Here is a 14,337-nt window from a genome sequence, read left to right on the forward strand (position 1 = left end):
GCTGGATTTGTTTACGATAAGTAAGTTGATAAAATACCAGCTTGCACAATTTCATGGCATCGGTCCCGAAAACATATTAAGGAGGACGGTTGGCCATACTTTGCTTTCACAATTGGTTTGACCCCCTATTTGGACGCACGCTTTCAGACTAGCTCTGTTTATTCTTAATTAACCTGGATATATCATATTTCTAATTTTGTTGATAATTGCATAATTATTTCAATTGATGAAAGGGAAGTAGGCCTAATTAATAATATTTGATCTAATTTAGTTATTAATTGTATCTTGAACAACCATTAACGAAAGGCCACTGGTCAATTGAAAGTCAAGGAAAGGCCACTGGTCAATTGGACGAGGTTCACGAAATTACCTTTGTGTGTAACATGGAAGGTCATTGAACCCGTTCCCCGGGTAGAGAGCGTCTGATCTGACACACAGAGGGGCATTGACCCCGATTCCCCTGACACAGAGAGTTCAATGTATTAGACGAGGTTTCAGGTAGCGAATTTTTCTTGTTGAAACGCACGGGAAGTAAAGGATAGTTTGGATGCGTTTGATGATATAGAAACAAAAATTCTGGAGAAAGAGAAAGAAGTGTCGGCGGTGCCTGAAAAGTTGGGAAAGGTCTTACGCAAACGTTCTACTTTAGTAGGGGGAATTAGGTCCAAAAAACCCTTGAATTGTGCAAACAAGGTTGAAAGCATGAAAATTACATATGTTGTAGAATATGAAAAACCCTATAATCTATGATATAGAACCACTCTGAGAAATCAGTATTAGTTGAGATACAAGGTTTTTAAGATTAGAAAATTTTGAAATGGACGACAATAATTTCTTTCATTTTTATTGTGTAAACATTCGAGGCAAGCCGACAAAAGTTTGTTTTACGTCATCCTTTGGATTCCCATTGGTGACTATTTTTAGCGTCGAAGCGGATGTTTTCCTTTCCCTTTACTTTCGATTCACGAACCATACAAATTATTTAATCGTAAATATTATTCAATTTCACTTGTTTTAAAGGACGTCTAGCGAGCAATATTCTATAATAATATGAGATTTTTTTCTGCATCTGATTTAATAAGTATAATCAATTGCTCTAAAACGGACGGGCAGACGGGAAGACGAGCAGAGGGGTAGACAAAACAGACTAGCAGAACACAGCTCAATAAATGCCGATAACCGGTGTTGACAAAAGACAGTGCTCCTTCTCCCCTCCTCTTGTTTTCTTTTCTTTCCAAATATACTGCTAAAATCATTTTACGTGAGTTAAAACCTATTTCAGTCAAACTTGATGACAGTAAAGAGTCAGCATACCACTTACATTGCTATAATTATCATCATCATCAACCACTATGATGCTGTATTGTGGCAAGTTATTTACGTTATTTACCTCAAAGAGACAATGGGAGAATGTTCTATTTGTACTGTTGTGTCCTTATGTAAGGCACTGCACACATTTTGCCTGCTGATGATGGGTCTTTAGAAAGAATATTGCATATGCCTAATAAAGGAATGCGTTTGCATGATTTCAGATACACATACAATAGCAAAAAGAACTGCTCCCAGAGACTGGGACAAGTGTTTGATATGCCAACAAGATAACATAGACCGTTTATAATGTCCCTCAAAGTCGAGGAGGTATGACAAAGGGCAAGGCTATGAAACTCTTCTTGAAGATTTAACACAATTCAATTCTTTGGTTTGTGATGAAAACAAGTTGGATGTATCTATTTTTTTAAATCATCAGAAAGAAATGAGATAATTGAAAGCTTAAAACAAAATGATGCTAAGTGGCATAAATATTGTCGTGTAAAATTTAATGCCAACAAAATTAGGCGATTAGAATTAAAGCAATCTGAAAGAATTGCCCTACAAGAATTCCAAACTTCGTCATTTGACTTGGAGGAGTCACCGAATGAATATATTTCGCAACCCACGAGAATAATGAGACAACGTTCAAAATTAGAGATTGGCTATAATAAACAAACGTGATTTTTTGTAAAAACATGGAATCGGGAGTACTCCATTCTGTAATGACAACAGATATGGAAGAAAATATTCGTGAAATAGCGTTATCTATAAAAGATTCTGATTAATGTTGTCATTTATTGCCGGAGGAGATTTAGTCGCTCAGGAGGCACACTACCGCCCTATACCATAAAATTTGTTATGCACGATACTTAAAAAAAACAAGCTTTAAAAGATGTCACTGCTGATGATAATCATGATGTCACAGTTCTTGAAAGAAGTCGAGCTTTTGCTAACATTATATCTTTTATATCATTATACCCTGCAACAAATGTGTCGATCGACATGAACCACTGTGGAGCTTATTTATAGAATTGTCAAAAGTGTCCCAAAAACTCATCAAATGTTCATGTAAGAGAGAATTTATCGGCACCCGATGCAAGTGTTTAAGGTCCGGTTTGCCTTGCACGGACTTATGTAGATGCGGGGTGTGTGTGTGTGTGTGTGTGTGTGTGTGTGTGAGGGGGGGTGTTAGGTCAGTACAGTAATGAGTAAAATTCTCTCTCTCACTCTCTCTCTCTCTCACTCTCTCTCTCTCTCTCTCTCTCTCTCTCTCTCTCTCCGTCGCTCCCACTCACTCCTCTCACCCCTATCCCGCTTTTATCTACTGGTTACAACACGAAATAACCATCAGTTAGCTACCGTAAATGGTTACCGGTGTATTTAAAGTTTTAGAACGCACATTGTATTGTCGTGGTTATTTCCTCGGATAAGTAATGCTATATAGGAAAAAATAAAAGTGCGAAACACGCACTGTTATGATAAATTGCCAGAGTGGTTCTATATCAGGTGTTATTTATACGGGTCATAGCTACCTATATGCCAATTTTCGGGATTAAAACCCCAATGTGCACGGTTTTAGCCTAATTTTCCCTAATACAATGAATATGAAGAAAATATATATTTTTACGCAGTTATTTCCCTTGTTTAATATAGTTGTAATAGGTAAAATCTAAGGCCTTAAACCGATACGTTATGATTGATTGCCAGAGTGGTTCTATATCAGTTATTTTTTCTATGGGTCTTAGCAACCTGTATGCAAATTTTCATGCTTTCAACCCGAATTTGCACGGTTTTAGCCTAATTCCCCCTACTACTTGTATAATAACTGAATTAGGCATTCAGAGATTGCAACTCCACTCATTATTATTATTATTATTATTATTATTATTATTATTATTATTATTATTATTATTATTATTATTATTATTATTAACGCAGAATTCTTTGCGAAAGATGCAAGGTGACACTTTTAGAGAGCGGTAGTGACCTGCGTCGGACGTCTCGACATAAACTCCGAAATGTCGTAAAAGGAATGGAGAATATAGCATTGTGACAAATTAGGGAGCAGGCATTGATGTTAGAAAAAGATCATAGATACACACATTTTCAGATCTTTTGATTATAGAATTGCTCGGTACAACACAGCAAGAGTTACCAACACAGCCGGTGCTACCAAAAGCCAAAAGATATTGCTGGTACATATTTTCAAACAGAATTTTCCCGTGACTTCGCAGCTGTTTGGAGACGTTTTGAACAAAAATCATTGAGACGACCAGGGAAGATTATAGGTTAAATACTGAATGTGACCTTCCGTCTCAAAACGGTATTATGTCGAGACGAATTGGGTTCCGGAACTTGAATTTATAGCCACAAACGTAAAACATAAAAGTTAATATCACTTAGTTATGGTGGAGAATTAAAGAATATTTCTTGCATTGCAAAATACTCGAAATTTATATTTCTCATCAGCTTGTTTCCAAATTCATTTTTCGGGCCCGACTGATCCCGACATAATACCGTTTTGAGACCGTGGGTTACAAATACAATGGGGTGGGAAATCACAGATGTGGCATGTACAAGAAAGCAAATACTGCAAATGCAAACAGATCTTTTTTAGGACAAGAGCAAAGAGGACCCACATTCAGATAACAGGTCGTCAAAATATAAATTACACGGTGTCCATAAAATCTGTCGTTGATTTCAAAGGCTTATTATTCTAAGACTATAATGAATACTTGCATTTGGTTTTCACTACCATTAATTTATAATTGACCTACATTACATCACCAAAGTCAGCAAAATAAACACGAACATAAAAGACCTCATTTTTCTCTCCTCATATTTCAGAATAGCAACAGTGTCACAAATATATCGTTGTGTAATGTGACTGCGTGAAACAAAATCTCCGAAATTATCCCAACAACGTTTCATAGTTCAGTTTAGCAGATCATTACAATACGTAAAAACGATAAAAATGGGTGTTCTAAATTTGATGAGATAAATAACAATGTGAAATTGAAGGTAAGCTTCAATTTAATATACGAAAACCGATAAAATGGACGTTTCGGGCTTCCCCTTTATCAACAAAACAGAATGAACGAAACACTAACGTCTGTAGTGTTTCATTCATCCTGTTTTGTTGATAAAGGGGAAACCTGAAACGTCCATTTTATCTGTTTTCGTATATGAAATTGAAGCTTACCTTCAATTTCACATTGTTATATATTTCTTCGAGCTTCGAGCAGCACTATTTACATTGATTTGATAAGACACATTTTTCAGTAAAGTCGGTGTTCTTCTACATAGGGGGCAGGTCGTTCGTGAATTTCTAAACGATACGTTTCCAGACAGATGAATTGGGAGAGATTGACTCAATTGCCTGACCACTGTCCACCGGACATTTCTCCCTATGACAATCTCATACGGGACTACATTAAATATAGTGTTTATCCAGCCCTCACACCAGATGTTGGAACGCTTGCCATGAGATTAAGAGCGGTTGTTTAATCCATCACGGCACAAAAGCTACAAGACTCTTGATTGAAAATAACTCTAAAATATGTTGAATTTGCTTGTAGGTAGCCATGGCAACCATATTGAGTCGCATTGAGAAGAGAAAGATGATAAACAAAATGTAACGTATCTGTGTATTTATATATCCACATTGAAAGTATAATGGCTGTAACGTTTTTCTGTTAAAGATTTTGTCAAGCAGCTAAAGACTTCATGGACACCCGGTATTATTAGATCTAGAGAAGCTGGACAAATTAAACATTAATTATAGAAGTGGATGAATAGACTCATATGGGAGTTGAGGTTGTTCCTGATTTTACTGTTGGTATCGGGAATGTATGGCACATTACCCCGTCCTTATTTCTGAATATAATGATATGGTTTGTTTGTGATATGTTAAAGTGATAACAAGCTGCTAGAAGATGTGGACTGTAAAAAGTAATAATCAAAAATGGATACTACAGATTCGAAAAAACCCCAACAAAATACCAAACACTGAACGTTTCGGACTCAAACCCATTTTCAGTTAACAAACACTGAACGTTTCTGACTCAAACCCCTCTTCAGTGAACAACAAATAATAATAATTGTGATATGTTAGCACCTACCCTAAAATACATTAATATCACATTAGTGGACAGTCTCATCTGAAGTTTGAAAGCATCAAATGGCCAACCGTCCTCAATAATACCACATACGTTCCAGATTTATCATAAAAAACAACCTTCAACTCCCAGGTGAGTCTCGTTTGTTCTTGGCAAGTATACTACATCATTAATCGGGCTAAAATTAAACAGTAGGTCTTTGGCCAATCAAAACATGAAATTTGTGACACACCGTCATACGTGATCGGACAAACATAGTTGGCTGGACTGTTTATAAACAATAACGTGAATGAAATCGACCTTTCTCAGATCATTATTATTGTTTTTATTCCGCCAAATGGGTGACTATCTAGTTACCACACCATTTTCACGATCATATTATAAACGGCTGACACATAATTTTCTGTGTTTGTTCTATTGGTCAAGCAAAAGAACAGCGTGGGCATTTTACTATAAGCATACCGTTGATAGTAAAACCTGCCATTGTTTACAGTATGACGACAATCCGAGGGGTGTGGTTATCTAAGTTGTCTATTATTGTGTGCTAATCATGTCATCAATTGCGCTGTGTGGCCCGGAGCAAGTCACCTCGCCCTAGCTCAGTTTGCAGAGCTGCACTGCGGATGACGCCTGGTTATTCCAGTCAGTCTTCCCTAAAGACAAATTTCCCCAATGGGATGAATATTGGGATTTTTATAAATTACTCATTTTGTTTTCGGTCAGATCTCGCTTTTATTTGACTTGTAATTGATGCTTCCTGCTTAATGGTACTTGACTTCTTGTATGTCTGACAAGCTATTATTAGACATCCATACCTGTTTTTTTTTCAATACTATTATCTTATACTCTGAGACCCAGGAAATCTGTCTAACCCTCAATCGATTCTGATTTAGTTATCTCTGAATAAAAGACCTTTTCAAAAATGCTTAAACGATACTTCTATTTTTTTTAAATATCTAGGTCTAATTTTAGTGAAATTAAACGTTTGATAATCTGAAGTTACAAATTATTATTGTAAACTTGATATCATTACGCGTTAGTATAATATGGGGAGGGGTGGAATAAAAGCGCTTGGAGACGATGGGTCACACATAAATATCTTTTCTTCAAATTATGTTCACAGATTAGGTAACAAGATGGCACTGAAATGCATCACACTATTTCTAGCATCTTTCTTCACCGGCCTGACACCCATGTGTACCTCATACGTCTCCATGTTGATGGCACACTTGGTGTCAGCAGTAATGTGCAGCGTTGTGGAAACTGGTGAGATTGTTGACTGCTGGGTGCCTTACTCCAGGAGAAACTTGTATTTGTAAATTTTGCCTGAAAACTCGTCCTTCAAAAAGATCAATCGATTTAAATGATCCTCATCTTGTCAAAAAACTCTGAAACCTGGGTATTCGCGAAAGGACGAGTTGTCTGGCGAAATTGAAATACATATATTTCTAGAGTACGAAAGTTGACTGGTAAATTAATGTAGGAATTGCTTAACGTAACGATAATATAATTGTACAAGAGTATTATTTTAAATGGAATTAGAATACCCTCCCCCCCTTCCCCCATTGAATTGTTACAATATAATATGGTAAAAAGGATGACACTTACAAAGATTTCAAATGAAACACTGAGGACGAATGAGCTGTGTGAATGGCGTAGTTAAGGTGAATAACTTTTGGCGGTAGTGTTTCATTCATCGTGTTGTGTTGACAAAGGGGAAACCCGAAACGTCAACAGTATCTGTCTTCGTCTAATAAAGTGAATCTTACAATTCAATACTTATCTTTATTCTTTTCTTCGAGCTTCAAGCAGCAACATTTTCACATTTCTCACCTGACTCACATTTTCAGTGTTATAATTTGAGATGTATACGATGACGTTTTGGGGGTGGTGGGATATCCTAGGCAAGAGAGATTGTGGCAGTTGTTGATATAATAGTTTTTAAAAGGTAAAATAAAATAAAACTCCTTTTATTATTCCCCAAGGGGAAATATTTTTGAGGGCCTGGTCTGTTACAAGAGATGACTGGATTAAGTCAGGCGTCAATCGTAGTGTTGTGTTACCAAGTGAACAATGGAGAGGTGAATCAGCTAATCGAAATGGGTACCTCTTGGATAAAAAGCAAAACCCGGGCTACTATGCCACGCTACCCTCTTATATATAATATTTTATAAATTTGTTTTACAATGAAAATAAAATGAGACGAATTAAATAAATAAATCCTGGTCTTTGATTTCTAATTTCAGCGATCACAGCTGACCAGTTTCAAATGTGGGGAGGCAAAAGTGATTCAGCACTTCAGTTCCTCAGTTTGACACAAGCTGTTGGCGGAGTTTTTGGTCCTTTATACACGGAACCGTATTTGGTCCCAAAATGGAATGAAACAGATCCTCTATTTCAACATCAAGACCACGAAAGAACTAACCAGAAAAATAATATCACAGGATTTACGTATAATTCGATAAATGCTTCTTCATTGCCAATGCCTTCAATAAACCAGAGTTTTGACAAAAATATGGGTCTGGAAGGAAATCAAACGAATTCTGGATCAAATTTTGACACGCGACCTGAATCCGAACTTCTTTACGCTTACATGATTACGGGTTTCATAGGAATTTTATTTTCGGTACCTTACTTTATATTGTGCTGTGTGAACTGCGCTATACTTACACATGAGGAGAAAGCGAGTGATAAACTAGCAGAAATTGAGCCAAAAAGGCTTTCTCTGAAGGTATATGTGATTCTGACAATGGTGTTTTGTTTTTTCATATTTTTAGAAACAATGCTTGATGATGTATTGAATGTCTATTTAGCCATGTTTGTGGTATCTCATTTATCATGGACCAAACAAAATGGGGCTTTGATAATTTCTTTAACTTGGGGAATTAGAACAATCTGTAATCTTATAGCAATTCCTCTTGTGACTAGAATTAATATGGGTATTTTAATTTTAATCAGTAGTGTAGGAATGGTTATTACGATGACAGCCTTTGTCCTCGCAAGTCAATATCACATTCATCTATTGATTTGGATATCAATTTCAGTTTTTGCAGTGAGTGATTCTACAATTGTCGGAGGTGGTTATTCATGGTTTGATACGAATATTCTAAAGCTTGATGGCAAGGCTACGAGTGCTACTTTGATTTCGGCATCAATCGGTGCGATGGTTGGGCCTCTGATTTTAGGAGAAACGATAGAAAAGATTTCTTTAATGGTTTTTCCTTACACATCATTGATAATTTGTGTAATGGCAATGTTCTTTTTCCTTTTCATGATTTTATTTTTGAAACCTTACGTGATACGAAAGTATGGTCCAGTTAGAGCAAAAAGATCAACATGTATTGATATTGGAAGCGAAGTTGAGTTGGAGGCAACGACAAAAATGTTAGCTGTAAATAGCAAAGAAGACAGTTTTGCAAGTGGTGAAAGTACTGTAAAAATTTGAGTACCAATTCATCGTAAGCTTGTAATTATAGGATGTAAATAAAAAAGAGGGGTACCAGTAGCTCATTTGGTAGAGCACTTGCTTCATATGTAAAGGGACCGAGTTCGATCACCGGTGAAAATTTTTCCTGACCCTCCCGTCCACTAAGCAGTGATTGGGTAACTGCGCCTATTAGAACTGACGGAGAGAGAGAGAGAGAGAGAGAGAGAGAGAGAGAGAGAGAGAGAGAGAGAGAGAGAGAGAGAGAGAGAAAGAGAGAGAGAGAGAGAGAGAGAGAGAGAGAGAGAGAGAGAGAGAGAGAGAGAGAGCATTGTATGTGCGGACACAGCTTGCCGGTATTCATTAAATTTGTCATGTATCTGCTAGGCTGTGCGCCAGTACCCTGTAATAATGTGAATATATACTTTCTAAATCCGATGCACATCAGTCTAGGTGAACAGACAAGGGGTCGATGACACCAGTCCATCAAAACTTGCAAAACTGAACAGGATTGGCGAAAAAGATTGTAAACACTTTGAATTACTTTGAACTAAACGGTGGATTAAAAAAGAAAGTATCTTTATCATTGCTATAAAAAATAGTAGCTAATGAAAATTAAAGCATGATGGAAGAAAACATTGTTTTGATCTTTTGACACTAGAACAATGAACAAAATTCTAGTCGTCCATTTCAAAATTGTCCTGTTTTTACAAGCCTGTATCTCAGCTAATTGTTATTACTGATATCTCAGAGTGGTTTTATAGAATTAATTATACGATTTTCCATACTTTACACCATCTGTAGTAATTTTCATGCTTTCTATCTAATTTGCACGATTCAATGGGTTTCGGACCTAAACCCTCTATTCGACGTTACTTATTTGCGGGTCTGATAACCCAAATTGTTATGATCTCATTGTTGTAATGGAAATATTCTCAAACAAACCCAAAACATTGTTCATTACAGAACTGTTAAATAAAACCCATAATCCTTCCGGCTATCAGACCTGCAAATATGTGCACAGCACCCCTGCCATGTAAAGCGCTTTGAGCACGTTTAGTGGATATTGCGCTATATAAATGCTCAATATTTTTTGGGGGTCTAAATTCACTATTCGGGGTCCGTTTCCTTCAACCCAATACCGTTTTATGTCGCTGGTTCACAATTTGACGAAGTTCGAAAAAGAATCGACTTTAATGTTTCTGAAAAAAGAGCCCCCAACGTATTCATATTTTTGTCCCTGAATTTAATTTTTTCCAGAAGTGTAACAGATACTCGGAAACCAGAGCGACATTGGATTTCTGAATAACTTACTCGGGTTATCTTTATCTGAAGCTGTCAATACCAGGGTCATGTCACTCGCTATAGATGGAACAAAATTGACGTCACTCAGTTCCTTCTTATTGCTTTTTAACAGCCATTTTGGGGATTACTTCTCACTAAATTATATCAATCAGACTATAAACGATCAAGGTTACACACAGTTTTGTGTGTGTTGGTACGTTATATCCGGCTGGTAGATGTTGTGAGTATTTTAACTTAAACGCATTGCATCAATAGGGATCGGCAATCGTTTTGAATACATTAATTATCGTTTATTAAGGAAATGCATTTGTGACCCACCGTCTCATAACGGTATTATGTCGGGATGAATAGGTGCTTGAAATTGATCTATAACCACATAATAAATATATATGAAACTTGGACTTCAAATTCACTTTGTTATAATGGAGAATAAAAACCAGTTCTTTCATTGCAAAAACTCAAAAACTAGTATTTCTTATCATTTTAGCTTTATATTCACGTTTCTTGCGGCTATGTGGTCTTGTGGTATGACACTCGCTTTCGGATCGGAAGGTCCTGGGTTCGAGCCTCGCTCGGAGCATGAGTCCTTGGAAAATACTCTTTACTCACATTCTCTCACCGTACTCAGGTGTAAAATGAGCACATGGCCGTTAACAGCGTCGTCTCTGTTGGAAAAAAATTTATTGTATTATCGCCTAACAGGCATCATGTCTCATTCTACAAGTTACGTGTTGCTGTTGGTCAGGGACCCTTTGTAAAGCGCTTTGAGCACGTTTAATGGATTTTGCTCTTTATAAAAAAAGCTCATTTCTGTTCTATCTGGAAACATCTTGAGACGAGATCCTGAAATACCAGCAAATAAAGCTATGTCATTCTACTTCACTAATTGGATTCAATTGTCTGATGTCACGTCCCCCAGCAACGGCGAGCAGCGTGGTTCTAAAAAAGAAAATTTGTACTTTTAATTCTTCATGCTGGCTAGAACTTTTCATATGTCATGTGATCAGAATGTATAATAGTCAAAACATGATCATATTTATAATATTTTTCTCCTCTAGATACACTTTTATGGTCGTGGAAGAAATATTTCATAAGGACGTCCGCCATTGTTCCGATAGTTTAGAGCCAGTTACTAAGTTACTATGCGTCATTACGAGAGAAATGACGTCATGACTGTTGAAGCCAATTTGGGACCCAAACATAAAGGACGCCCGGTCACACCATTGCCAATAGCAAGTTAACGTATAGGGGACTGAGGACAGAGATCTTCGCTTTCTTTCACATCGTTCGTCGATCGCTGTAGATTGGGAACGTATTCGTTAACTTGCTAATAACACTCAACACCGATCTCAAAAGATTGCCAAAACACCAACCTCCGCTTAACATCACATATAGATAGTTCGAAGATGACGTCACTCAGGTCTTTGTTATTGTTTTTTGCCATCCGCGTTTATGAGTAACGCTCACTGAACTGTATTAACCTAACTGTAAACGTTCATGGATACACACAGTTTTGTGTGTTGGTCCGTTATACTTCCGGATGGCAATATTATGAGCTTCTCAGCCAAGCGCATACTATCTATAGATAGAATGCGCTTGGCCAAGGAGTTCACAACATTGCCATCCGGAAGTATAACGGACCAACACACAAACTCTGTGTAACCATGAACTTTTATAGTCTGGTTAATATAGTTTAGTGAGAACAACTCACAAACGCGGATGGCAAAAACAATAACAAAGACCAGAGTGACGTCATCTGCATACTATCTATAGACCGCAACAAGTTCAGAAACATGGCATCAAACGGACAGGAATGGAGATTCCTCTGCAGAGAGACCAAGAAGGCCTTTGTTATTGTTTTTGCCATCCGCGTTTGTGAGTTGTTCTCACTAAACTGTATTAACCAGACTATAAAAGTTCATGGTTACACAGAGTTTGTGTGTTCGTCCGTTATACTTCCGGATGGCAATGTTGTGAACTCCTTGACCAAGCGCATTCTATCTATAGATAGAACGAAGTTGACGTCACTCAGGTCTTTATTATTGTTTTTTTTTTTCCATCCACGTTTATGAGTAATTCTCACTAAACTGTATTAACCAGACTATAAAAGTTCATGGTTACACATAGTTTTGTGTGTTGGTCCGTTATACTCCCGGATGGCAATGTTGTGAGCCTCTAAGCCAAGCGCATACTATTTATAGCCTGACACTGATCAAAAATGACGTCAAAAGACAAGTCTTTGGCCACAAAAGAAAACAAATCATGAGTTGTATTATCAGTAGATCAACCAATGGAATCGTTTGTTTCTTTGAGCACTACTAACAACTTACAAGCCGGTGCAAAAACCTAAGAAATGACGTCAAACTATAAGTTTTAGTGGGTTCTAGCGTAGCCATCGTAAAGTTATAGCCTGACACTGACTAAAAAATGACGTCTTTTGCCATAAAAGTAAACAAATCGTGAGTTGTATACAACCACTGAAATAACTTGTTTCCTTGAGGTCTACTAACGACAACTCACTAGGCGCTACACAAACCTAAAAAATGACGTCAAACTGCCAGTCCGAGAGGGTTTTAGCTTGGCCTTCGTACAGTTATGGTCTCATACTGATCAAAAAATGACGTCAAAATACCAGTCTTTTGCCATAAAAGAAAACAAATCGTGAGTTGCATTCAATAGTTCAACCAATTAAATAACTTGTTTCCATGAGCTCTACTAACGACAACTCACTAGACGGTGCAAAACCAAATAATGACGTCAAACTGCCAGTCCTTTTGGATTTCAGTATCAAGCTATAGATAGTTCGAAGATGACGTCACTCAGGCCTTTGTTATTGTTTTTGCCATCCGCGTTTGTGAGTTGTTCTCACTAAACTGTATTAACCAGATTATAAAAGTTCATGGTTACACAGAGTTTGTGTGTTGGTCCGTTATACTTCCGGATGGCAATGTTGTGAACTCCTTGGCCAAGCGCATTCTATCTATAACATAACGATAGCTACGGTTCTAGTGTCAGGCGTAGCCATCGTTTAGTTATAGCCTGACACTAGAACACTCTAAGGCTTATAGTTTGACGTAATTTTTTTAGGTTTTTGCACGGTCTAGTGAGTTGTCGTTAGTAGTGCTTAAGGAAACAAGTGATTCCTTTGATTGAACTTTTGAATACAACTCACGATTTGTCTTCTTTTGTGGCCAAAGACTTGTCTTTTGACGTCATTTTTTGGCTAGTGTCAGGCTATAGATAGTTCGAAGATGACGTCACTCAAGCCTTTGTTGTTATATTTTGCCATCCGCGTTTGTGAGTTATTCTCACTGAACTGTATTAACCAGACTATAAAAGTTCATGGTTACACATAGTTTTGTGTGTTCGTCCGTTATACTTCCGGATGGCAATGTTATGAGCTTCTTAGCCAAGCGCATACTATCTATAAGTTTACGAAGGCTCCGGTTGGACACAACAAAGGATCGCCTCCTCACTCCCCCCCCCCCCCCCCCCCACATCTCCTAATCCACTTTTGCGGATTTTTTTTTCAAAAGTCATTTTGATCCTTCAGTATCAGGGCAGATTACCACCCGGGTTGGGACCGTGCATCGGGAACGAGTTCAAACATTCAAAAGCAGGACTTCAAGAATCTTATTATTTTACCCTTTCATCTATTATTATTATTATTTATTATTATTATTATGATTATGATGATGATGATGATGACGATGGTGATTATTATTATTATTATTATTATTACTATTATTATTATTATTATTATTATTATTATTATTATTATTATTATTATTATTACTATATTATTATTATTATTATTATTATTATTATTATTATTATTATTATTATTATTATTATTATTCGTTTTACAACAATTTGACATTAAGTAAGAGTTATCATTGTGGTCTAGATATTATCACGCGTCAAATGTTTGACAGAGAAAAATATTTTTTGAATTGCATTTTCTTTTTTTAAAAACAAAAATCATTGGGACGGCTCGCAATAATTTTTCTATCACGCAATAAAATCGAGGTATCTAAAAGAAAGAAACAAAAGGGGATATTTAAAAAAAATTGAACTGCTACGGGTTATTAGAATGACACTAGGGATGCTTCGTAATCATTTTTGATATTAAGCTAAAGTAAAACTATTTTATTGTCCAAAAACCAAAGGGCTATAATA

The 14,337-nt window shown here is 36.8% G+C and overlaps 1 protein-coding gene across 10 annotated transcripts in view; it reads left to right on the forward strand.

Annotated features, from left to right (window-relative positions):
• Window positions 1–10,623, forward strand: part of LOC144965871 (sodium-dependent glucose transporter 1A-like) — a 35,310-nt gene extending 24,687 nt beyond the window's left edge. For 5 of the 10 annotated variants that reach the window (XM_078901684.1, XM_078901680.1, XM_078901681.1 and 2 more), the window contains 3 exons: window positions 1–20; window positions 6,553–6,695; window positions 7,676–10,623. The exon at window positions 1–20 is cut by the window's left edge and continues 126 nt beyond it. In XM_078901684.1, the coding sequence (XP_078757810.1) occupies window positions 1–20; window positions 6,553–6,695; window positions 7,676–8,874 (1,362 nt within the window). In that variant the 3' untranslated portion in view covers window positions 8,875–10,623. The remainder of the gene's footprint in view (window positions 21–6,552; window positions 6,696–7,675) is intronic. The other 5 variants (XM_078901688.1, XM_078901685.1, XM_078901687.1 and 2 more) reach the window with 2 other exon arrangements.
• Window positions 10,624–14,337: the final 3,714 nt, after the last annotated feature.

This window comes from Berghia stephanieae, chromosome 2 (assembly GCF_034508935.2).
Source record: "Berghia stephanieae isolate SIO BIC M18660-M18661 chromosome 2, UCSD_Bste_1.3, whole genome shotgun sequence".
Classification (NCBI taxonomy): domain Eukaryota; kingdom Metazoa; phylum Mollusca; class Gastropoda; order Nudibranchia; family Aeolidiidae; genus Berghia; species Berghia stephanieae.